The sequence below is a fragment of the Podarcis filfolensis genome (assembly GCF_964270895.1).
Source record: "Podarcis filfolensis genome assembly, chromosome: 11".
In the NCBI taxonomy this organism is placed as follows: Eukaryota; Metazoa; Chordata; class Lepidosauria; order Squamata; family Lacertidae; genus Podarcis; species Podarcis filfolensis.
Window position 1 is genome coordinate 21,927,716 of NC_139613.1, and position 25,100 is coordinate 21,952,815.

At 40.3% G+C, this 25,100-nt stretch overlaps 1 protein-coding gene across 5 annotated transcripts in view; it reads right to left on the reverse strand.

Moving 5' to 3' along the window:
• The window catches only part of ARL15 (ARF like GTPase 15), a 184,608-nt gene that overhangs the window by 126,219 nt on the left and 33,289 nt on the right, over positions 1-25,100 (reverse strand). The window contains exons 1-2 of one of the 5 annotated variants that reach the window (XM_083576323.1): positions 22,281-22,773; positions 6,652-6,708 (exon numbers count right to left, since the gene is read on the reverse strand). The exons of 1 other annotated variant lie outside the window; for it this stretch is intronic. In XM_083576323.1, the coding sequence (XP_083432449.1) occupies positions 6,652-6,708; positions 22,281-22,292 (69 nt within the window). In that variant the 5' untranslated portion in view covers positions 22,293-22,773. Of the gene's footprint in view, positions 1-6,651; positions 6,709-22,280; positions 22,837-25,100 lie in introns of those variants that run through there. 3 more of the 5 variants (XM_083576328.1, XM_083576327.1, XM_083576326.1) reach the window with 3 other exon arrangements.

Genomic DNA, 25,100 nt, shown 5'->3' on the forward strand with positions numbered 1-25,100 from the left:
ACACTAGGTTACAGTAATGTAGTCAATGAATTGACACGCTTAGTAAGTGCTCCTTATCATGCATTGAGAAGCCACTGTAGCTGGAAGATGCGTGGATTATGCTTTGAACATTTATGGTGTGCGTGAGAAAGTTCCTACAAATTCAGTTTGCATTGGATTATTTATATCTGCATCCTGTTTAGAGAATGAGTCCAGTCCTGTTTAAGCCATTTTTGTATATTCTTTACTAGAGTTATTTCTTACTGATGGAGGCCTCCAGTCAGCACTTGCTTCCTGTCATTCACACCCCACAAAGCGGATTTCCACCCCAAGCAAGAAACAGATTGTCTTTTGAATGCATAAACTTTTAAAACAAATGTCTGCTCCTTTTATACAACTTTAGTGGTTAGAATAAAAGCAGACACTGAAGCATTAATAACCATAGTTTCCTCATAGTTTTCATACACAAGAAATCATTTTAGACCCAAACTACATATGACAGCAGCAGGCCCCCATTTTTACACAATTCTAAAGGATAAGAACCCATCTTGGCAACCCCCACAGACACACCTTCAAGGAAAGTCTAAACATACCCAAAAAGAATCCAAACACAGATGGCTATGTTGGCCCATGGTTTTATTTATAAATTCTTACTTGCCTTTCACCTGAAGTTCCTAGAAAGGATTAAAACAACATCAAAATCCAGTATTATACATATAGCAGTTTATAGCACCATACCCAGAGATTAAACAAATAGACTTCAGCCCGCTGAAAGCAAACTTTTAGCTTTTAATTAGAAATGCAAACAGTGTTACCATACTAAGCATGAAGTAGAGAGTCCATCAAAGAAAAGGAAAGAAGAACCTAGCCTGCCCTTGATTATTTTAGTCAGTCTCTTACATCCACTATGCTTATCAGAGACAAATTTAAAATAAAACCTTGTTATCACCTCATTCACTTACCAGAGCAATGGCAATTCATCCATTACTATGACCACTGAGCAACAGCAAAATGAAGAGCCACTGCATTTCTCCTTGTCACTTAATGCTGCAGTTGCTACTGCCAGACAGAAGGAGAAAAACGAAAGAGCTCTTTAGCTGAGTATGCTAAGTTGAGACCAGATGAAGATCACTGAAGCAGAAGTTTCATTCATTGGAGAATGTGCCTTTAAAACACCCAAGAGCTTCTGCTAAGATTTTATGGGAACACAAGAGTTCAACCACTGTTCTTCAAGTTGACAATCAGTTGCATTTAGACCCAAAGACCTATTTACAAATTCTTGTCCATCCATATGCTCCTCAGATAACCTTTAGAAAAGGTTTTTCCTCAGCCTCAAGCAGGAGTCTAAAACAGGGGCTGGGAACAAATGTGGTCCCCCAGACCTCTTTATCTGGCTAAGTCTACCAAGCAAAAAAGCCAACCCTCCCCAGGACACAACCCTCACTGGCCCTGCTTCACACCTTCCTCAATGTGTTTATCTAGCTGGAATATGTCCTCTGGCAACACTTCCTGCTTGCCTGGATGGAGGGCAGAGAGAGCTATGCAAGAGAGTTGTAAAAGCTAGCCTCCTGTTAAAAGGTAACATTTATATTACATTTTAAAGTGGGTGCACATTTGCCTTTGGTGTGTGGTCCTCAGAGACTTGCCCAGAAGTGTGACCTTCAGGCCTAAGGAAGTTCCGCACTCCTGGTCTAAAATGAATCTGCAATGTTACCTTGCCTCCAGCATATATACACAATGCTGTGAATGAGGAAGTGGATTATTATCTGGCAAGGACAGGCAAAATGATTGTTATTGAGCATACACATCAGTCACACAGAAACAGGATTTTATCAAGTTTCTCACTGTATCCATTGGGATTTACTACCTCTCACAGGTAATTTTAATGCATTGGTTAAACCACAGGAATTTAGGGTGCAGGAGAAAATCCTATTATCGCCAGCCAAATCATTGTACGCCAAGGCTAACTACGACCGAACAGATGGATGGTGGAATGCGATATGATAGTGTGTGTGGGGGGGGTAATTTTCCTCTGTTATTATGCATTTGGGGTTTTTTTTTCCTGCTTGTGTCCATCACACAATAGGAAAGGGAGGAGTGCACAGGATATAGCCTAAAAGCTATGATAAATTGTAATTTTATTTTCCTTTCCCCCCCCCACACAATGGGAAGCAATGGAAAATAGCAAAATGAAGACTTTTCCATACTGTATGGGTTCACTCCAAAAGCATTTCATTATATTGGCTTTAAAAGACTGACACTACATTTAGAACTATTCTCTTTATAGTGGTAGCTTTTTCAGTGCCTTTATTGATTTTATACTGCTTTGTATGGCTTTTAAGCTCACTTTTGCTAATTTTGTGCTAGTGCCACTTTTATATTAGTCCGTTTGATTATATAAATATGTATATATTATTATAAGCTAAGTGCTTATAATGAGTGAATAATTTCACCAACGAAGTACCCTTTCATAATAAAAATTCAAGTTACTTATAATAGAAGCCCAGTCTTTGTGTTCATCACAGTGTGTGACAGTACACAGAAACAGTGGTTGTGGGGAAAGAAATCCACAAGGTTGGTTACAGTAGATTGTCACTGTTCTCAGAATCTAGAAGGAAAGCATTATAATTCTATCACCAACCAGAGGCTTGGAGCTGCAGGTGGACAGTGCGGTGACACTCATGCCCCGCTTGCAGGCATCTCACAGCCATGTGGTTGGCCATCCCATGAGAACAGGATGCTAAAGTAGATGCCACCCCTGTGATGGCCACTTGCCAGTGCATAGGCACACTATACATATACAAGGCGTACACACATACCACACTCATGAGACATGCAAGCATACAGCACTTTCTTGTTCTCCCTCCCCCCCCCCCACAGTCAGAACCTCATACATATACACAACAATTCCAGCTCTACCCACTGAAGTGCTCAGGTGGGAGCGGCTGGATATAGAAATGAGCAAACCAGTGATATTTTAGGGAGCAGGCTAGCAGGCGGGGCCCATTACTTGCATCATAGGAGCCTACACAACACAAAACACTGTGCTGTATGTACCATATTTTTCACTCTATAAGACGCACCAGACCACAAGGCGCATCTAGTTTTTGGAGGAGGAAAACAAGAAAAAAAATATTCTGAATCTCAGAAGCCAGAACAGCAAAAGGGATTGCTGCGCAGCGAAAGCAGCAATCCCTCTTGCTGTTCTGGCTTCTGGGATAGCTGTGCAGCCTGCATTTGCTCCATAAGACGCACACACATTTCCCTTTACTTTTTAGGAGGGAAAAAGTGAGTCTTATAGAGCAAAAAATACGGTAGGTTTTATCTTAGTTGTTTTTTATCTTATATTTTGGAAACGTACATCCAGGTTTTTTTCCTTTAAATTTTTTTTTGGGGGGGGCAAGAGAGTGGGGCCCTAAGCTATAGCTTCTTTAGCTTATACGTAAATCCGGAACTGCCCATACTTAATAGCAAGCTGAAAATAAATAGTTCTGCTTTCCTGCAATAATATACTGGATTTTTTTAAATCTTGGCTATAATGTACTTCTGGTGAATATCTGTTTGCTCATAAATTTTTTTCTTCAATGTGCAAAGTCTATAAGGTGCCACTGTAGCCCTTTTCAGTAAAAAAAAAAAGAAGATTCTGTACTCTGCATTTTCCATGAACAGTACTAAACAGGATTTAAAAATGTCTTTCTTCATTTCCAATGCACATTTTAAAATAGAAACCAAAAAGAGTTAAATAAAACCAGGCCACATCCCATGTTTGCAACAGGGGGGAGGGGAAATAATATAATTTTTGGACAGAGTACCAATACTAAAATGACAGTCATTGGCTTAATAGTGCATATTATATATTTATAGTCCCTTCCTTCCAATGCTAGATGTCAGATGTTTAATCAGCACAAACACCACCCTCCGCCAAAACAAAGGGCTGCACGCATTCACACTTTCACCTAAGCATCCATTAGTTCTTTGCTCATATGTTCCCTCATCACTTTCCCCATGGACAGTTACTGGCCCAGCCTTTGGCAGAGAACACACACAGGTGGCTTGCTCTGCCCTTATGGCTTGAAAACTCCCTGCTGTAATCCTGTCAATTCTTAGATGACAAACATAGCCCAATTAGATTAGCATTTAGCAAGGAGACTTCCAAAGAAGTTTGAAAGCTGCAGTAAAATGAACTGACAAGTCAATAAAGAGGACAGGATAGACAGATTTTGGAGTGCAATTAAGGACCCACAACTGTTCTTTAAGTCAATAGCTGCAGTATCTTTTTCAAATTATTTCTAAAGTTTTCCAAATTAGATAAGCCTGCAACAGCAGCTCACATCCAAAATGTCCAGTTGTGTTGGAAGCTGACCTTCTTAGGCCTACAGTTCAAGGAAGGAGGAGAATCTACATTGAAAATTATTATACAAAGGTACAATGTCTCAATTTGAGATGCAGCAATACCTAGAGTAATCCTTTAATGTGCCTGTGCCTACACAATTGCTGGACATCTACCCAATCTAGGATTACACTCTTCCTCCTCAGGCAATATGAGTCTGCATCGTTTATGACGCATTACATCTGTTGGGAGCTGCCCAGAGTGGCTGGGGGAACCCAGCCAGATGGGCGGGGTATAAATAATAAATATTATTATAAATAATAAATTAGCCCTATGCGGCCTAGGACCCATGTACCTACAGGACTGCCTCTCCTGGTATGCCCCGCAGAGGAACTTAAGGTCCACAAATGACAACACTTTGGAGGTCCAAGTCGCAAGGTGGTTAGATTGGTCTCAACTAGGGCCAGCGCCTTTTCAGTACTGGCCCCGACTTGGTGGAACGCTCTGTCCCAAGAGACTAGGGCCCTGCGGAACTTGACATCTTTCCACAGGGCCTGCAAGACAGAGCTGTTCTGCCTGGCCTTTGGTTTGGACTCAGTCTGACCCTTATGTTTCCCTCCCCTTATGGTTTTGATCTATGGGCTACTATTAAAATGAAGCTGCATTTTAAATTGTATTTTAACCTATATGTTAAATTGGTCCCCCCCTTATGTTTTTATTGTGATTTTACTGGTGTTAGCCACCGAGCCCAGCTCTGGCCAGGAAGGGCAGGGTATAAATAAAAATTTATACCCTTCCTGTAATGTTCCTTTATTATATATGTGCACTGTGGTCATAAGCACTAAGTACTGCCAAGGTAAACTGAACAATCACAAGGAGCATGTGGACATTGCTTCCAAACTACATTTGTGCACACCATCATGTGTAGGCAATATCCACAATTGGGACAAGTGCTCCTGGTGAAGGCAATGCACAGCTGACTGCAACATCTCAAAGCTGACTGCTTATGTGTGACGGGTCCCAAACTAAGTGGATAACCTATGGAATAGGGAGACAATGTGGGATGGGCCAAGAACAGTTCCTTCCTACAGCAGTGCTTCACCTTCCGGGAGGCTGGCAATGTTGGCATATAAAGTAATTGTATGATCTACCCATGCCATTGGGTCTCTCCATTTTAAATGCATGAACTCTCATGTGAAAGCAACAACCGTGCTGCATAGTAATATAAGAATCAGTATTCAGTGTCTGTCTATAGTTGGTGAGCCAGCTGATACTGAATACACAGAAGACAGAGATGCTTACGGTGATTGGAGAAGTAGGTATGTCTATCCTGGATGAAGACACACTGCCCCAAAGCAACAAGTTCACAGCTTGGAGGTATTTCTGAAATCCAGAAATACAGGTGCTGATAGTGGTGGCAGATAGTAGATGATGCTTGATTCTGATAGAAAGTGCTATGCCAGACTGTACCCCATCCGGGGGGAAAGGAACATTGGTACTGTTTTAAATGCCCGATTTCACTACTGTAAGGAGCTTTACATAGATCAGCTCTGGAAGACAGTCCAAAACTGCAGTTGCTTTAGACTGAGGTGGTACAGCTTTTATCCAGTGCTAATACAATTCAACAAAATTACAAGAGCTCTACTGGTAACCACTTAGCTCTCCAGGGTCGATTCAAAGAGCTGCTTTTCACCTTTAAAAAACCAGGACTCTATAAAACCTTAGGAACACTATTTCCATTCCAGCACTTTCAGTTCAGTTAACAATGCCCTATTGCAGGTGTAGTCATCAGAAGCGAGGATGCTTGCCACAAGCAGTGCAACCCTATTTAGTCCCCTCAACAGGTAATTCCCCCCACCCCATCAAACACATGCAAGATCTGTTCAATCAGTGCTTTTGGCAGAGCCATAAATATTGTGGTGTTGGTATTGGACATGTCTTGGGTTATAACTGGGGCAGCACTAGTTTGCCTTTTGCTCAATGCTTGTAGGGTGTGATATAATTGCTATGATTTATAGATATGTTCTATTATAGCTGTGTAATTTATGTTCCTAGCTTTAAGTCAAAATGTTGTGAATTGCCTTGGAAGTATTTGTATCCTCAAAAAGGGAATATACATGAGTAATGATGGAATAACAACAACAACAACTTAAGGAACTTGTGTAAATGTATAAAGCCAAACACTTCACCACATGAAGCCAACTTCTACAGGACACAATTTAAGCACAATACACTGGCTGGAAATACAGATTAGCAACAACAGAGGATCTAAGGCACAAATACTAGAATTCACTTTGCAAGACTCGAGCATACATTGCATCAAAAGATGGCATATTGCTTACCGTGTAAATGCCAACTCTACAAACAGCATATGAAAGCTGGATACATCCAGACATTCTCTAAAGAAATTGAAATACAATATTACCAAGTATTATTAGTGCTGGGGGAAGGGAAGGAATGAGAAATAAAAGTGTGCTTTTTTTCTTCTGAAACACAGGTTTATGCCACATGTTTTTTCCCATCATAAGTTTAATCTTGGGAGGCTGCAGGAATTTTTTAATAACGGTGCACAAAGGTTGGCCAGAATAACAGGCTCCAATTCCTCCCACTGTACCACCATATTTTGAAAGAAGGTGTGTGTGCCTATTCTAGTTTAAAACTGTGTTTATCATCACAGGGTTTTGTGCCCATAAAAATATTTTAGCTTTCATGATTACATTTTGCAGTGAACCCCTGAGCACCTAAATACGAAAAAGTGACATAGAAATAAGTTATCCACATTATTTTTTCATACAGCACTACTGAGGCAGGCTCATAAAAGCAGTTCATTCCAAGAAGTGTTATATGAATAGTTTGTCCCAAACAATATATATATATATGTACGCATGCAGACATCATATGCCATTAAGTTGCCTAGAAGAAGGAAAGGAATCTCAAATCAGAAGCTCAAACACAGCCCTGTCAGTGGCTACTATACTCCTTGCTGATATGGCCTCATTCCCCCCCCCAAAAAAAACTCCTGCTAGATCTCTGCTTCAAGTGGTCATATGAATGAGACAATATATTGCAGAAAGACATAAACGAGGTCTCTTTTTCATAACCTGGTTTGGCAACACCATGTATTTCTTAAAGATAGACCTGTTTTTGAGAAATGTCCCACTTTCAGGGACAGCAGAAAACTAAAAATCACTTTGGTGTCTTAAAAATATAAAATTTTCTCCTTCACAGTTTGAAAGTTTAAGCTACCGTTTTACATTGAGATTTTATGTATGAGTGCAGGCCAGATAGGTGGCACAGCACACAATGCACTAAACCTGCACAGTGTGTTGGGGATTCCATGATCTGTGCTACTAACTGCTTCCTTAGTAAATGTGAGAAATATCGCAGGCCACAAAAATGGTACCTTTTTGGTCCTGATTGATTGGTTCATTTTTTATCCTGATCGATCATGGAAGAACAATATTTTGATCCATTTTGCCTGATTGACAGTTGACAAGGAGGAGGAGCAAATATATATTGGTACACAAGAGCAGAGGATTTCAAATTTGTGCCTTTGAAGTTGCAGCCCTACTTAGATTGTTAGCTCTTCTGCAGCAGGGAGTTAATCTTCTCTTCTGTTCCTGTGCACTGAAAGCATTCAATAAAGAGTATCTCTTTCAGTTGTATGCATACCAAAACAAGCTGTCTGTTAACTATGACAACAATCTGGCTAGCTAAAGAACAATGAGTTGTATGCAACTAATCTTTACTCAGAGTAAAGCTACTGAAATTAATGACCCTTAGTCATGTTCATCCATTTCAGTTGGTCCATTCTGAATAAAACTTAGTTGAATACCACCCACCTACAGTTATGCTCTGGTTTTTTTTCCATTTAGGAATAAGATATATGGTTTAGATGCAAAACTATAAAGCTGAACTTATACTGTACTTGCAAGACAAGAAAGTCCTATCTAGTACACTAGCTTACCTCCCTCTGTCTATATATTTCGATGTTAATTACGTTTTTGTTTATTACATCATCTTTGATAGTGTGTTATTAAATAAGATATAATTAACAAACCAAAGTTACAAATTATAAGTTAAAATCAAACTTTTAGATTATATTGTGTACTGACAATGACTTTCCTGTCTTCCAATTATAATTAAAAGTTGAGCTTTAAAGACTTGTATCTAGCATGCATCTGATTTCTGGATGAAAAAAACCAGATTGTAACTGTATTAGATTGTTCTAAGGCTACTATTAGCAATTGCTTTAGTTAGTTGGATTGTTTGCTGTCACAGAAAACAACTTGCTTTTGGTGTGCATATTTCTGTTAAACAAGCTTTTAAGAAAGAAAATGTAGCAAGTGTATGCAAAACTGAGATTTCTCCCAGCCCTCAATTTGCCAGTACAAGGAAATTTCAGCTAGATTTCAACATGACGAAGCTTAGTACGAGAAGTTTAGAGTCATTGCTTTAGTAGGGAAGCCAACACATACAACAAAGGTTATGTAACTTCAGTCTGAATTCTTATTCAGCACACAATTAATTTGCTTTTGACCTTTAGCAAATGCTACAATAATAAGGCTTTTCAGCTGCAAACAAAACCAAGATAAATACAAAAGGAGTGTAACTTAAATATAAAACTTACTGTGTATCTGTACAAGACCCTTGTGAATAACAAGACTAAAAAATGTAATTAATATATTCAGCCATCACATACAAAAGGGAAAGGTTAAGTCTGTAATTAGTTTTACAAGAGGGCTGAAAGAACAAGTACAAGCAAGAGTGTAGCTTCTCTATAGTAACTCCTTAACACAAACTGAGGTGGAATCTACACATATAAAAAAACACTATGAAAATGGGTTTTTTTTTAAAAAAAGGTTTTGAAAAGTACATAGAATTTTGCATAGCTCACTGTCGCCATCTAGTGTCACATTTGTATATTGCACTTTGCAACACATTTAAAACGTTTTATTTGGAGCTGTATAGCTGAGTCCTGAGCAGTTTATTGCTTTCAGCAGCATTTTTGTAAAAAAGAAAAAAACCTACACAGCTAAAAAATTATTAAAGGTGCTTCCCCTCCAGAAATGAATTCAGCCTTATATAGAAAGTATTCCATATCTGACATATGTCACTATCCTATCTTTTCTGCTAAAACAAGCAGAAAAATCATTGTCTGCCAAGACGCTTGGCAATTTTCAAGTGGTCCATGGGGAGAAGAGTTTGGAAACACTGATCCATCTCAATAAGTCACTTGGATCCTAAACTAATGTTCACTTCTTTGAGGAGTGGTATAATTGACAAACATAAAACAAAAGTGAAAAGTCACTTGAATTCTGGGCAACAGGCACCTTTGCTTCCATTTGGGGTCTTTTCTGGAGGCATTACTGTCCTATCCAGTCATCTGTAATCCTTCCTGCTCAAGACAGCATCGTTCTCCATACATAGCTCACAGCTCACTAGCTAAGTGTGGCATGCCTATGCCTATGTCCTGTGTACAATCCTGAGTGTAGTGGGGGGTGAGGGGAGATGTCTCTTGGCAACTGTAGGACTTGCGAAAACCACTGTCTGACCCTCATATCTAAGGTATACTGTATATCAACAGATATCTTTTCAGATCTACAATTTTAATCCAGTAATGCCATGGGCCATTTCTATTTTATCTTGCTGCTTTTCCATTTTTATCATGCTGCTTTTACTATCCTAAGCATTTGTATTGTTATCTGCTCCAACAAGCCTTTGGGCTGAAGAGTGGACCACTACGCATAACAGAAAGTACCTTACATTGCACTATAAATCACCTGGAGATGTCCTATAGGAAGCAATTCATTAATGAAATAAATAATAATAGTAATATTCTTAAGTATTGATGAAGAACCAGTATTTTTAGTATCTGCTCTTACTTTAGCACAGTTAATAATAGATTGGTTTGATACAGAGGGTCAGATTCCACTTCAAATACTTTGAATATACTGTTCACATAGATTATGAAATGGGTGAACAGGCCCATCTAACAATTTATCTGCAGCAAGCGGCTGCTATACCCATTAGCACAGTGGCTGAAACGGCTTAGAAATATCTAACTATATCCATAGGTGGGCTGATTCAATGATTGCACTCTCAATGCACATACTGTAAAAATGCATAAGAAAGCCCTGGGGTTTTTTTCAGTGTGAAGAACCGGCAATATCAAACAGCTAGTGTGTGTGCGTGCATGTGTGTGTGGCGGGGGAACTACACGTCACAAACCTAATTAAGAAACAAAGAGAAGTCATCATAGAAAAGAATTTCTTTTTTACTGTTCAGCAGGCAGATTTGCTATGGTCAATTTTCACAATGGTATGCTGAACCACTGAAGCTTATGGTTTTGGAAAGACACATTAAGAAAGCTGGCAAAATCTGCACGGGCATTATCGGTGAAACAATTAGACATATCAACAATTAAACACTATGGAAATGTATATTTTTTAATGTCCCTCATATGGTAACCTCAGCTTCATAGACTATATACGTAGGGCAGGCATCACCTATCAGAACAGACCAACTGTCAGGGCAGCATGGACTGTTCTCTACCTTGCTTCCAGTTGTAGCCTAGGTAAGAGCCACTTATCTTTTCTAGAGATATTCCCCACAGCAATCTAAAGAGGACAGATCTTAGGTAGTCTGAAAGCCATACAAATAAACGCTTATTGCTAAAAGAATTCCTGTGGATAATGGGGTGTGAATTGCAGTTTTAGCCATGGATATTTATATTTTAATGTTTGTGTATTTTAAGCAGATTATGAAGAAAGTGAGTGAAGACTATCAAAACTATTGCAAGAGATTCCTATGGGCCTATGATAAGAAAATTGAGAAAGAGTAGGATAAATGTATGGTTATGAAAAGTAAGCAGGGCAATCCTTTACCCACTATTATAATTAAGGAGCATCCAAATGTATACTATATTTTTACATGTGTAACTGGAACATGCAACACAGATTTCTAAAGTTGCTTTTCTGAAACAGTAAATAATTAAAAGGTACCCTTTGCCACAGGCTACAGCAAAGGGTTGCAACAGGTTTCAAAGAAAAACCATAGTAATTCATAAAATATTGGGTGTGTTTGCATGCCATGGCAAGCCATGGTTAATGGTTAACCATGATTACTCCCACTCCAGTTCTCCCCTAGAGCAGGTGGAAGAAACAAAACACAATCCTTGGCATACATCCCAACTAGGTGTTGTACTCTGTTGGGCTCCAAAATAACCACAATCTAAGGCCAATGTCTGTTCATGGCTCACCAACTGTGGCTTGTTTGGAGAAAAGCAAACCAAAAGGCCAGTTTGGAGTGTAATAATGTTAAGCCAAGGATTGTGTTTTGTTGTTCCCGCTTGCTCCATAAGAGGAGCAAAGTGGGAGCAATCTGCTTAACCATGGCTTGCCATGATGTGAACAAAGCCAACAAAGTGTGGCCATGTGTCCTACTCTGGAGAGTCTAAATCTCTTGTGATGATAAGAAACTATAAAAAGGGGGAGGAGTGGCAAAACATAGCTGGCCACCCTGAGCTAAAAAAAAGTTCAACAACTTTGGTCTGCCCCAGGCTTGCTTTGCTGCTGGGGAAAGCAGCAGAAAATGCTAGAGGTTTATGACCTTTATGATATTTTAAAAGTTACCTGGGTGGGGGGCTGTGTATAGCAGCAGTTCAACTAATTAAGGATTACAAGGAATGAAAAGAGCCAGAAAATAACAAGAGTTTCAGTGGACGGTGGAAATATGTTGTCTGGATGGCAAGTCTACCTGTAAATGGATGGCAGATTTACCACTGAGAAACAACAGAGGGGTTCTCCTCGAATACAAGATTCACAGAAGACAAGTCTATGCAGGTCTGGCACCATTCAGACACCAAATCTCCTAGAAATGGGAGACCTGTTTCCTGATTATAGTTACTTTTATTTTATTTTGTTTTGTTTTGTTTATTTTAGGAGTTTCATGCTCTAAATTTAAAACAAAAAGACAGGCTTTGAAATGGAATATTGTGCTATGTGTCAGTTAGGATTTCTTATGAAAAGGTTCAATAACCGGCCAAAGTTTTCAATGGTGGGTCATTTTTAAGTTTCATTTACTTACAGTTTACTGCAGTTTTCTGCAAGGAGTTTACATGGTGAGCATGAAAGAGAAAACAAAACATTTGCACTCACAAGTTGTTTCAAGTTAAACATTCAAGACTGCCAGGCACCTTCATTTGATGCTTAATCAAAGCCTTGGAACAAGCAACAGGGAACTAAGTCATGATGCTATATTGTAACTATCCACACCAAGGAATGCTCTCAGAAATCATGCAGGAATAAATAAGCAATGTGTGTCCACAGGGAGCCAGTGAGAAACTGTTTCCCCTGCAAACATAAAACCTAAGTTATCACTCCACAGAACTGAAGCCGATGCTTGATTCAACAGTAGATAAATATTACTGTTCTATAATGTTATTTAAGTTCCAAAGTCCAACCTGAAGATTCCTCTTGCAACGTATCCCATTATAAAATAGCTGCACTTTAAAAAACAGAAACAAAAAAAAATAAATACAATACATACGTATCTCTATAAGCTTTTGATTTAATTTTACTTGCATAAAAGATAAAGATTTTTTGTTGCAATTCCGAATCACACAGGGCTGCACTGATTTAAGAACAGCCACAGGGGTATATCAGTAATAAAGTAGCAGCAGTATTTTCATATCAGTATGCATTTGACTTTGGCAATGTGGGCAAGAGTTCTTCACTGGGAAAACAGGCATCAATTGTGTCTGGCCATCATAGGGAATTTGCTCCCATACCCTTAGCATTTCTTAAAATGGCCATAGGCATGAGAGGAAATACAAAGGTGGAAGTATGATCCTCTTTTAGCACCTTCCCTCCAGCAAGATGTAGAAGAGTCTGAATGCAGGCTATAGCCAAAAACAAACAAAAAACAGACAGGTCTCAAAAACATATTACAGTGGTATCTCTGGTTACATACTTAATTCGTTCCAGAGGTCTGTTCTTAACCTGAAACTGTTCTTAACCTGAAGCACCACTTTAGCTAATGGGGCCTCCTGCTGCCGCCGGGCCGCTGGAGCACGATTTCTGTTCTCATCCTGAAGCAAAGTTCTTAACCCAAGGTACTATTTCTGGGTTAGCGGAGTCTGTAACCTGAAGTGTATGTAACCTGAAGCGTATGTAACCCGAGGTACCACTGTATAGCACATATGATTAAAGTGTTGTAATACACACCACAGATATACAGAAATGGCAGGAAATGACCCAAAACTCAGGGCGCAGCCATCAGAAAAATGTTGGCCATGCCCTAACAGGCATGCACACTAGCTTCTGTGGCAGACCTCTACACCAAAAATATCTTACTGGTTTAATTGTACAAGTTTTTGAACACTGCTCTGCATAGGCACAGAAGCCAAATGTGTGAGTGTATAGAGACCAAGGACTGCTAAGTGTTGGAAACAAATTAGGTATCATTTAACTCCATGCTGAAAGCACGAAAACTGCACAGTTCAGGTGATCTCTCAATAATCCATGTCAACAACAGATGTGAAGAAGCTGGAGTTACCAAGAGTGACAACTGCCAAGGTGCACTGAACATACATACAACCTGCTTCAAATGAACCCTGATTATCCTCTGTAAACTAATCCAGCTGTTAATTGGTATAGTAGTATATTGAACACAAATGAGACTCAAAGGTCCCCAGCTGAGAGCTCACCAGGTGTCCTTTGGCAAGGCAGCACACTCTCAAGCCTCATCTGCACTATAAAGTCAAAGCATTATCAAACTACTTTAAACAGTCATGGCTCCCACCCCACCCCCCAAAAAATGTCTGAATTGTAGTTCACAGACCTACAATTCTCAGAGTTGTTTAACCATCAATACCTCTTCCCAGGGAACTCTTCCTTGACATCCAAAACAGGATAATCAATCAACATTATCATAAAAAGAAAATTATTTATGATACTCTGCAAATTATTATGTCTCTTCCAGCCTCCACAGCGTGAAGCAGACATAACCAATCATTTCTATAAAAACAGCTGAGGAAAAAGAAGGGGGGGCAAAGAAACTCAATGAATACTACATGAAATTTATTTAATCTTATTTTCTGAGCTGTTGCTGAGTCTGCTTCTTCATATTTGTCATGTTTATCAAGGACTTATAAAAAATGATTTGATGTATTTCAAAACATGTTAGTGCATCTGGGTCTTATATTCAAGAGATGTGCTCTGAGCCTACAAATTAGGACTTTCTTGTTCTCAGTGTACAAAAATTATAATGATCCAATACTGTTTTATGATTATGATTATTTTCTTTATTAAATTGGTATGCCACCCTTCATCTGAAGATCACAAGATAGTTCACAACACAGAACTACAAAATGAACACACAAAATACATAACCAAAACAACAAACATCAAATAACTCTCATCCCACAAACCCATTTAAAAGGACATTGATTATTTAATCAGTCAAAGGCCTGGTAATTGAGAAATCTTTTTACCTGCCACCTAAAGGTATGCAATGAAGGCACCAGACGAGCCTCCTTGGGGAGAGCATTCCACAAATGGGGGGCACCACACCAAAGGCCTGTTCTTGTGTTGCCACCCTCCGAACCTCTTGTGGAGGGGGCACACAAAGAAGGGTCTCAGTTTATGATTGCAGGGTCTAGTTTGGTTCTTATGGGGAAGGGCGGACCTTGAGGTATTGCTGTCCTGAGCCATTTAAGGCTTTATAGGTCAAAACCAGCACTCTGAATTAGGCCTGGAAACTGATTGGCAGCCAGTGCAGTTGGGCCAGAAACAGTGATGCATGCCCAAACCATCTGGTCCTGGTAAGCAAACTGCCCACCAAATTCTGCACCAGCTGAAATTTCTAAACTGTCACCAGAGGCAGCCTCACATATACAGTGTGTTAAGGTAATCTAACCTAAAGGTTACCAGACCACAGACAACAAGTTAGGTTATCTTTGTCCAGATAAGGGTGCAGCTGGGCCACCAGCCAAAGCTGATGGAAAGCACTCCATGCCACCAAGGCAACCTGAGCCTCAAGCAACAGTGATGGATCCAGGAGTACCTCCAAGCTATGCTACTCTCATTTTCCCATCTCCTGCCCTTGTGTTTTGCCAACTGACTCTTCAGAAAAGCCCTCTATCGAAAGTGTATCTGCAGCTGTCCAATTTTCCTAACTACAAACATGTAGCAAGCTTGCTGCAACCCCTCCACCACTCCCAAGGCAGATCACCAGTACTTTTAAAGAATTTGAACAAGGGTGGAGAAAGCTTTGCCTGCAGATTTATTTTGAAGCTTTAAAATACATAGGAGCCCTGCAAGAAGACCAAACTTGATAGCTGGGAAGCTTTTATCAGGAGTGTGTCCTGTTGACATGTTATAGAATCACAAGAATAGTACATGAGTATGAGCATGTATAACATTCCAGACCTATCACACACCTTTTATCAGCACAACTTGCAGCTTAAAAATGCTCTACATCTTACTTTGTCAACAATGTTGAATTGTGGTTAAATCACTCTATAATACCAACCTAAGATCAACACTGAATATAGTCATTCTGCCATACTAACAGCATCTTTGCACAGTGTATGCCACGTGTGAGAAGTTTTTGAAAATTGCATTGTTGTAGGGCATTCCCACTCCTCCTATTCTCAGGAGTTGTTATTTTGATAGAAAGTTTCTGTTATTTAATAAATATCCCTTACTATTTTCAATCTTTCTACTTTCATGGAGCCATTTCCATGTTAACCAGCTTACAAAGGGGAAGGCTATCCTAGAGCAAATATTTCAGGCTTGAAGGATCTATTTAAGGAAGAAACAAAAAATCAAGAGTTTCAGGGCCAACTGCCTAAAGCATGGGTAGGCAAACTAAGGCCCGGGGGCCAGATTCGGCCCAATTGCCTTCTAAATCCAGCCTGCGGATGGTCCGGGAATCAGCGTGTTTTTACATGAGTATAATGTGTCCTTTTATTTAAAATATATCTCTGGGTTAGTTGTGGGGCCTGCCTGGTGTTTTTACATGAGTAGAATGTGTGCTTTTGTTTAAAATACATCTTTGGGTTATTTGTGGGACATAGGAATTTGTTCATATTTTTTCCCCAAAATATAGTCTGACCCCCCCAAGGTCTGAGGGACAGTGGTGTGGCCCCCTGCTGAAAAAGCTTGCTGACCCCTGGCCTAAAGCAAGCCATAAGCCTGTTTTTTATTTGCCACTTTTCTCTGTTTCATGGCTTTATTAGAGATATATTTTTGTTCTTGCATTATTGAGGGTTGCCTAGGAATCAAATTTACATTAGTGAGTGTAGGGAGGGAGGCTTCTCAATCAGCATCCTTTTACCCTCCCAAAACTTCAAGCCTTTTAGAGCTCTGGAGATTCTCCTCTATGACTCTAAGCTTGCTGTCTGCTTCCTCTTCCATGAAATCAACATAACTGATGGCAGTATGAGGTAGATGTCACCATCACCATGGTGACAGAGCTGGTGTCCAGGGCTACTCTGCACTCACCTCAGGCACAACGATGAGTGATCCGTCATAGCCAGGGGAACAAAATCAACACTTGCCCTGTCATCTGCCCCCACAACAAGGATACAAGACTAGCCATGAACTCAGGCATCACTCTCCTCCTTGTGCTCCACCTCAAAACAGTGATTGACTGCAGGGTCTAACTACCAATTGATGTTAACAATATGATTAGCATTTACAACATGTCCTTTTTAACAATTAAAACCCAGGTCCAGTGTGGGGGAGTATCTGGATTGCAGCATCCAGGAGACGAGTGCAAAAGTTCACCCTCTGCAGCAGAGCTTTCCAAACTTTTCATGTTGGTGACACACTTTTTAGACATGCATCATTTCGTGACACAGTAATTCAGTTTTACTAGCAAACTGGAGGTTAGACTAACCCCTTTCCAGCCCAGGGAGGAGTGTGGGGAGCGTTTGAATAACACACCTACACACTGCAGCCAACACACTAACATCATGACACACACTTTGGAAAGCTCTGCTCTACAGTCACAATCTTTGTGAAATCCCCCCCACACACACATACACACATACCAATATGAGTTTTCTTTCAAAAGCTAACTGCAATATTTGGGGAAGAAATCACTTCATTGCCATCACAAGTACATGGACCCTGTGACACACAGGGTGACACACTGGCCCTCACCATCATCTGCCAGCTGAGATTATATGCTATAACATATCCAACACTTCCCAAATTACTGAGTATTTTAGGGGGAAATTGGTAGCAGTAGCCAAGGAATATTTCAGGGATACTTGGCTGCTGTTACCAACTACTATTATTCCTATTGAAGAATACTTGATCAGCTTCCAAGGAAACCTCGGATTCCCTTCGGAGACCATTTGAAAGCCACTTCTCTAAATTATTCTAGATACAAACATGGCTAAATACAGTTTTATAGACAAACTTATATTGGAAGCTGTAAATCATTCATGCAATTATAAGTTTCTTGATTCTGAAGCCCAACTACTAGCACAGATTTATCCATGAAGCTTTCTAGACAGCTTTTTAAAACAAAAATGAGGCAATTTACATGGCCTAGGCAACCAACATTTAAAAAGTATTGGTCATCCATCACTAGATACGTCCAACATTAGCATTATTGCAACCTGATTCTATGGAGTTAGGTCCACCAAAGCCGCGGCCTGCTGAACATGCAACGGGCTGAATCTGCCATTTTGAGAAAGATGGCAAACCTGTATCATTAAGAAAAATATGTACATGCACACGTTAGGATTATTGTTCTGTTTTTAGTTTTGTTTAAGAGGTTGGGGGTTTTGGTTTTTTGGCAAGAAGTGGGAAAAGAAATCATATTAAAGTTCCAAACTGTATTCTTCTGTCTTTCCTTTCATACATAGCAAATCAAGCAGACTACCAACCCATAATAACTAGACATGTCAAAAAGTAGGGATTTTAAATTCTAGTCTCACATTTCATAAAAGGCATCATAAATCTAATAGGGTACCATCCTTTGGGTGAGTTATGGCAGAAAAAGAACTGATACAGGTACATTTTAAGAACAGCAAGAGCAGGTGCTGAAAACATTTTAAAAGAAAGAAAAGCAAGTATGTCATATTTTCACAACGCACACCATTAGCAAACAGTGAGGCTGCATGCAGTAAGACAGCAGAAGGGAAGGGCAAGAAGCTGAGAAATAGGTCAGTCTGAGCTCAGCTAAAAGCATTTTGTAAATTTCCCACATACATGAGCCTATTTCAAAATCAATTAAATATACTAAGTGTTCAACAGAGTTCTGCAGAAGTCATGCATTTCAATGCTTCCTTCAAAAACATATGAGAGACAGATTTATCTAGATACAAGTTTCCAGAAAATCACTTGAGAAATCTCCAGGTTTCCAGGGAGCTGCAGCATGCTTGCTCTTGGAACATTCAAGTTCATTACTAGTGGTCCATTAACTAAGCTCTTAAAAAGAAACATACCATCTCGTTAAACATCTTCTTTCCCAGCATAAAGACTGAACACAATCTGTTCAACAAATGTTTTGGAGACAAATGAATCCTTTACACATAAATATAATGTGCAAACTTTCTCAGACCTCACCATTTTATTTTTTTTCAGCAGTAAACTGTTCGTTTTTGTTTTCATTTTAGGGAGATGCAGTAAGGTAGGCTAACCAAAGAGCTATAGAAATCTATTTCGGTCAAATACTGCTTTCATTTTAAACAACAGAGAGTCTTGCCGAACCTTAAACACAAACCAATTTATTATGACATAAGCTTTCACAGACTACAGTTCACTTCATGAACTAAGATCCTAAGTTACAGGTAAGGTTGGTGTGTCTTAGTGTGTGTGTGAGTGAGAAAGAAAGGAAGGAAGGAAGGAAGGAAGGAAGGAAGGAAGGAAGGAAGGAAGATAGGTTGGTTAGAGGTAAATGAAATGTGGGATAGTACTGAAAGTGATAATTTTGTTATCATTCACAAAACAGACATTGGTGTTTGCCAAGAAGAGCATTGCTGGCAGAGGGTGGCATACCTCAAACTGCAAGATGAGCAGGTGAATGAATCCCTAATGTTGTAAATGACATTGTTATGTCCTGTAATAGTGTTGCCACAGTTGGCAACCATGTCCAATAAATAGAGACTAATTTCTTTGTTTGTATTTCTGTTTTGTCAACTGCCATTACTGCTGAATAACTGTTTTAGGTTGGTGAGCTCTCTGGAAGCAAGCCCTACAAGAGGTTAGTGCCATTGCCCAGTATGTGTTGTAGATTAGTAACAATACAGAACATTATAACAAAAAACTTCAAGGAGATCATGAAAGTGCCGAATTACAATAAGTATGTAAGAGGAGGATCCTGGATCAGGCTGATAGCACATCTAGCCCAGCATCCTGTTCTCACAGTGATCAACCAGATGCCCGTGGGAAACTTACAAGGAAGATTTGAGCAAAACGGCACTCCCTTCATGTGATTTTCAGCAACTGGTATTCATAATCATTACTGCTAACAGCTCATGGCTAGTAACCTTTGACAACCCTCTCCTCCATGAATTTGCCTAATCCTCTTTTAAAGCTATCTAGGTTGGGGATCATCACTGGCTTCTGTAGGAACAAGCACCATAGTTTAACTATGTGTTGTATGAAGAAGTACTTTCTTCTACCTGTCCTGAATGGCAAATGCAGTTCAATGTAAGCAAGTGTAAAGTGATGCACATGGGAGGGGGGCCATTAATTTCACATATCCACTTATGCCGGGGTCTAAACTGGCAGTGAAGGACCCCTGGTCTCATTCCTAGTCCTTCACTACTCAGTTTGGAGAGGTCCTTTTGGAAATCTTTGTGATCTCCTTTTGTTTTAACTACTCTGAACAATTTCACTGCTCACTTCTAACTCTAGATTGTTTATGAACAAGATGAAAGCTTTTTGAAAATACACTATGTCAACCTCTATCTAAATGCTTCTTGACACTGTCAAAGAACTTGAATAGATTCGTGATATAGGATTTTCCCTTGCTGAAGCAATGCTGGTTCTGCTTCAGTAAGGCTTACTCTTCTATATGCTTGGTTATTTTATCTTTATAAATACTTTCCAACAGTTTTAATGGGACAGATGTTAACTGGCCTGTAATTTCCAGGATCCTCCCTGGTTCCCTTTCAAAAAAAATTGGTGTTGCATTGGCTGTTTTCTGATCCTCAGGTATGGAGGCTGATGTAAGAGACAAGTTACATATTTTTGTGAGAAGATCAATTTCACATTTAAGTTCTTTGCAAACTCTTGGGTGGATTCCATCTCCTGTGAATTGAATTGGGACAAAGTAGTTGTACTTTTATTAGCATACTACATGTGTTAATTGGTATACAAATACCAGGATATTATTCACCAACTACAGTTTTGTTAATTACATATTTATCGCTGTATCTGCACTTTCTACATCTCATTTCCTTCTGAGCTCACAATTACAATTCTGCCCCTCCTCTCAAATATGTTACTATATACCTGTAACTCAGAATAACACTTCATACATCTGGTGAAATGGACTGCCGTCCACAAAAGCTTACACCATACTAAATTTGTTAGCCTTTTAAGGTAACTCTTATTTAAAAGCAGGCCCCCACCCACCCAAAAAAATATTTTTGGTCTCACAAACAGAAGGACATTCCACCTCAAAATATCAAAAAGTAAAAAAATTCTAACTGCTGTTAAGATAATTAAACCAATCTTACAGATAGATTTTTTGGGCCAATTTATTCACACAGGCCTTTCCTATGAGGTTTTGACAATTTGAGAACTCAAGCAGTGAAATTTCAAGAAACTATAAGTTTCACAGGTGCAGTCTGCACAGATGTTGGTCACATAAGTTGGCATCTCTTCATATATTCCTTTACTTCTCAACCACTTTATAAGAATCTGAAACCAAGGAGACATAGCAACTCACACCTCTTCCATGCAGCAGCATATCAGAACACTAACACTTTATGACTAAATAGCTTATAATTTACTTTAATTACTTGCAAGCGTTAACCATTAAGTGGTAAGATGTATTCTGAAATGCAAAGAAGTGAGTTGTTTGAAAAGCACAGGAAAACATCACTGCTTATTTATACTCCAGAGTCATAAATCCAGCAACAGAAAGTACATCAACACACAAGCACACCAAACCATGTGTGTTTGTTTACTACCAGTTAGGTAAACTTTGTTTTGTTTTACTTTAGATTTGTAAAGTTCTTATTTCATATGTAACCGCAATTCGGATTTGTAGTTGCCAGTGTTTTCATGAACCTGAAAAGTCATTCAACCTTGGAGCAAACACCCGAGATAAAATCTCTTTTTGTACAAATAAGGGCAACAGTCATTAAAGACTGCTAAGTGTTACTGCTGAATACCAAACTAGTCAGGTAAAGAACTACAAATGCCCAGTTTCAGTTTGATGCATTCAAGCGTTCCCTCTGTTTATACATTTAGGAGGAAAACTAGTGACCGAGGTCAGGCGTTTAGAAGTCTAATAACCAAATGAGTGGGACTATAGTCCTCTTTAGGAAAACCATTCTTGCTCACTGGCCTTTAATAGTTTTAAGTCTGATAAAAAAAAAACAAAAACCTGGAGCGTGAGGAATGCAATTTCCTAATCGAGAGCTCACAAGACACAATAGAGAAAGCCTCTTCCCATCACCCTACCCTGTCAACAATAGAGAGAGAAAGAAACTCAGGTTTGTTTGTGAAACTGATGCTAAAAGGACCTTCACAGAACCACAAAGTTTCACTTATTCAAAAAGCACAAACAATTCTCTTTTAAATCCAAGAGACCTTTTATCATGTGCTGTCACCATGAACCATTAAAAAAAGAAGAAGCATGTGCTGTCACCATGAACCATTATTAAAAAAAAAAAAAGCATACAGATATCAAGACATAGGAACGTGCATAATCGGAAACAAACTAGAAATGTATTGGGAAGGGCGATTTCATTCAGTTTAAGTCAAGTACCTACCAGATAATCCATGAACTAGGGTAACAACTGGGATTAGGCGTTAATAGGTCACAGAGTAGCCTGCTTCTTATCAAGCAGTCTCAAGGTGGGTGAAAACGTCTGGAGACTGATAAGAAGTGGCTGTCGTCTCAGCGGCTCCTAAGGAAGGAAAAATCTCAGGGACTACGGTATGGAGTTGCCGTCGCTGTGAGGAAGCTTCCCGGGGGGCGGGAATCAGGGAGATCTCGGTCAGCGGTCTCAGTAACTGGATGGCCAAGGACTGGATCTCCAAGGCTGCCAATACACCGCTGCTCGCCCTGCACCGTCTCTGCCCGCGCGAACCCGGCACGCTTCCCTCTTCGCTCAGTCTCAGCGAGCAAGCACTCAGCAACGGTAGCAGCGCTGCTTTTGCAGCCAGACCCAGCAGACGCCTGAGAAGCAAAACACGAGCCCAGCCCAACCAGGCGCCCGTGCAATCCGCTGCAGCGCCCGATGTTTCAGGAACAGGGAGAGTTTCCCCCTGTAGCGTCACTGTCAGCTGATCATACACGTGAGGCGAAGAAAGAAGGCTCTTAAAGGGACACACATGCTTTCCCAGCCTCCCTACTTGGTTGGGGCGTGGGGGAACTCAAGGCAGATAGCAGGAGCGGGGGGACTTGAAGGGGGAGATCGGGAGGCGGGAGGGAGGGAGGGAGGGAGGGAGGCGGTCGAAGGGGGCAAGCTGTGCGTCAAAGGACGAAGGGGAGTTGACGGGAGGAAGGCACGAGAAAAGCGGCAGTAGGGCAAAGGCGAGGAATGAATGGGAGGGCTGCAATGCAATAGGAGCGGCGAGGAAGGTGGGTCGGGGAGGATGCAGGTTTCAAAGCTGGGCCGGTACAGACCAGGAATGGGGAACCTGTGACCCAGATGTCATCAGTCCCAGCCAACATGGCAAGTGGTCAGGGTTGATGGGAATTGTAGTCCAGCAGCATCTCGAGGTCCACAGGTTCCTGATCCCTGGCACAGACTTTGCAATACCACGAGTGGTTTAGAACAGGAAGAGGGGCATGGAAGAGGGACTTAGAAAGGGATGGAAGATGCTGTGAGGTAAGCTGGTCGAAGAGGAAGGCATGATAGACTACAGGAGGGAGGGAGGACAGTCCTATGAATGTTTACTCCAAATTACGCTCCACTGAAATGAACGTGCATGGGATACGGCTGTATGGTATCAGTAAAAACTGATAAGAGCTTACTTCTGAGTTTTTTTAATTACATACATATATATATATATATATATATATATATATATATATACACATATACACACACACACACACACACACTTAGGCAGTGCACTGCATGGAGGACCAGGAGAGCGAATAGCAAGTGGGAAACCCGTTTTACATTCTGCATCCTCTTCCTCCGCTAGTTAACCGGCATCATAAACAGTACTTTCTCCCCTTTTTTTCTTTGTCTGTTTTGAAAGAGACTACATTGGAGGGTGATATAGACTGACTTCTTGTCACTTCTCTCCACCCCACCACAAGGCAGTTGGATTATATACAAGAAAACTGAAAGCTGCACCTCAAATCTCCTGCTGCGCTGCTGTTGGAGTCCTCCCCAAAATTACATTACCTATCAAAAGCACTCATCACTCGTTCGTCATCAAACCCCTGCTTGTGGCGGCAGATCCAAACTGACTGTCTTGTAACTTTTTTACACCAATACATTTTGTGTAAACTTTTGCTCTCTCTGGGAATGGAACCTTACCTATTCCCCCTAAATGTGAATATGATCTGGAGTAAGAAAGCTCATGACCTCTCATTGCTGCTTCCTTTTGTTTTTGAAACTACTTCCCAATCACAACTACAGTAAAACCCTGAATGTCTGAGTTGTTTTCCATTGAGTAGCATAAGAACGTAAGAGCCCTGCTGGATCAAGCCAATAGCCCATTTAGTCCAACATCTTGTTCTCACAGTGGCCAACCAGGTGAACCTGAGTGCAACAACACTCTGCCCATCTGCAATTCCCAGCAACTGGTGTCGATATTGTAACCCTGTTCTCTACTTCTCCACCAGGGAAGACCAGCAGAAAAGGCTTAAAAACAAAACACATTGGATGTTTCACTCTTGCTTTCTCATTGGTCTAATTCAGGGGTCAGCAACCTTTTTCAGCCGTGGGCTGGTCCACCGTCCCTCAGACCATGTGGTGGGCTGGACTGTATTTTTTTGGGGGGGGATGAACAAATTCCTATGAAACACAGATAACCCAGAGATGCATTTTAAATAAAAGGACACATTCTACTCATGTAAAAACACACTGATTCCTGGACCGTCCATGGGCCGGATTGAGAAGGTGATTGGGTCGCATCCGGCCCACGGGCCTTAGCTTGCCTACCCCTGGTCTAATTGGTGAGGTCTGCTTTTCCTAAACTCCAAAAGTTTCTCACAAAAAAAAAAGCCTTGAGAAAAATTGCATTCTTATTTATTGCATAGTACCTGCATTTTGCCTCATGTCACAAGTTCTACAAACACTAGAAAGTTACAGTTACAGATAGGTAGCCGTGTTGGTCTGCCATAGTCAAAACAAAAAAAAATTTTTCCCTTCCAGTAGCACCTTAAAGACCAACTAAGTTAGTTCTTGGTATGAGCTTTCGTGTGCATGCACACTTCTTCAGATACCTGAAGAGTATCTGAAGAAGTGTGCATGCACACGAAAGCTCATACCAAGAACTAACTTAGTTGGTCTTTAAGGTGCTACTGGAAGGAAAAAAAATTTTTTTGTTTTGACTAGAAAGTTAGTCTCTGAAAAATGAAGGCTGGGCTATGGATTACAATTCATGTGGGGAGCACTCCTTGTCGA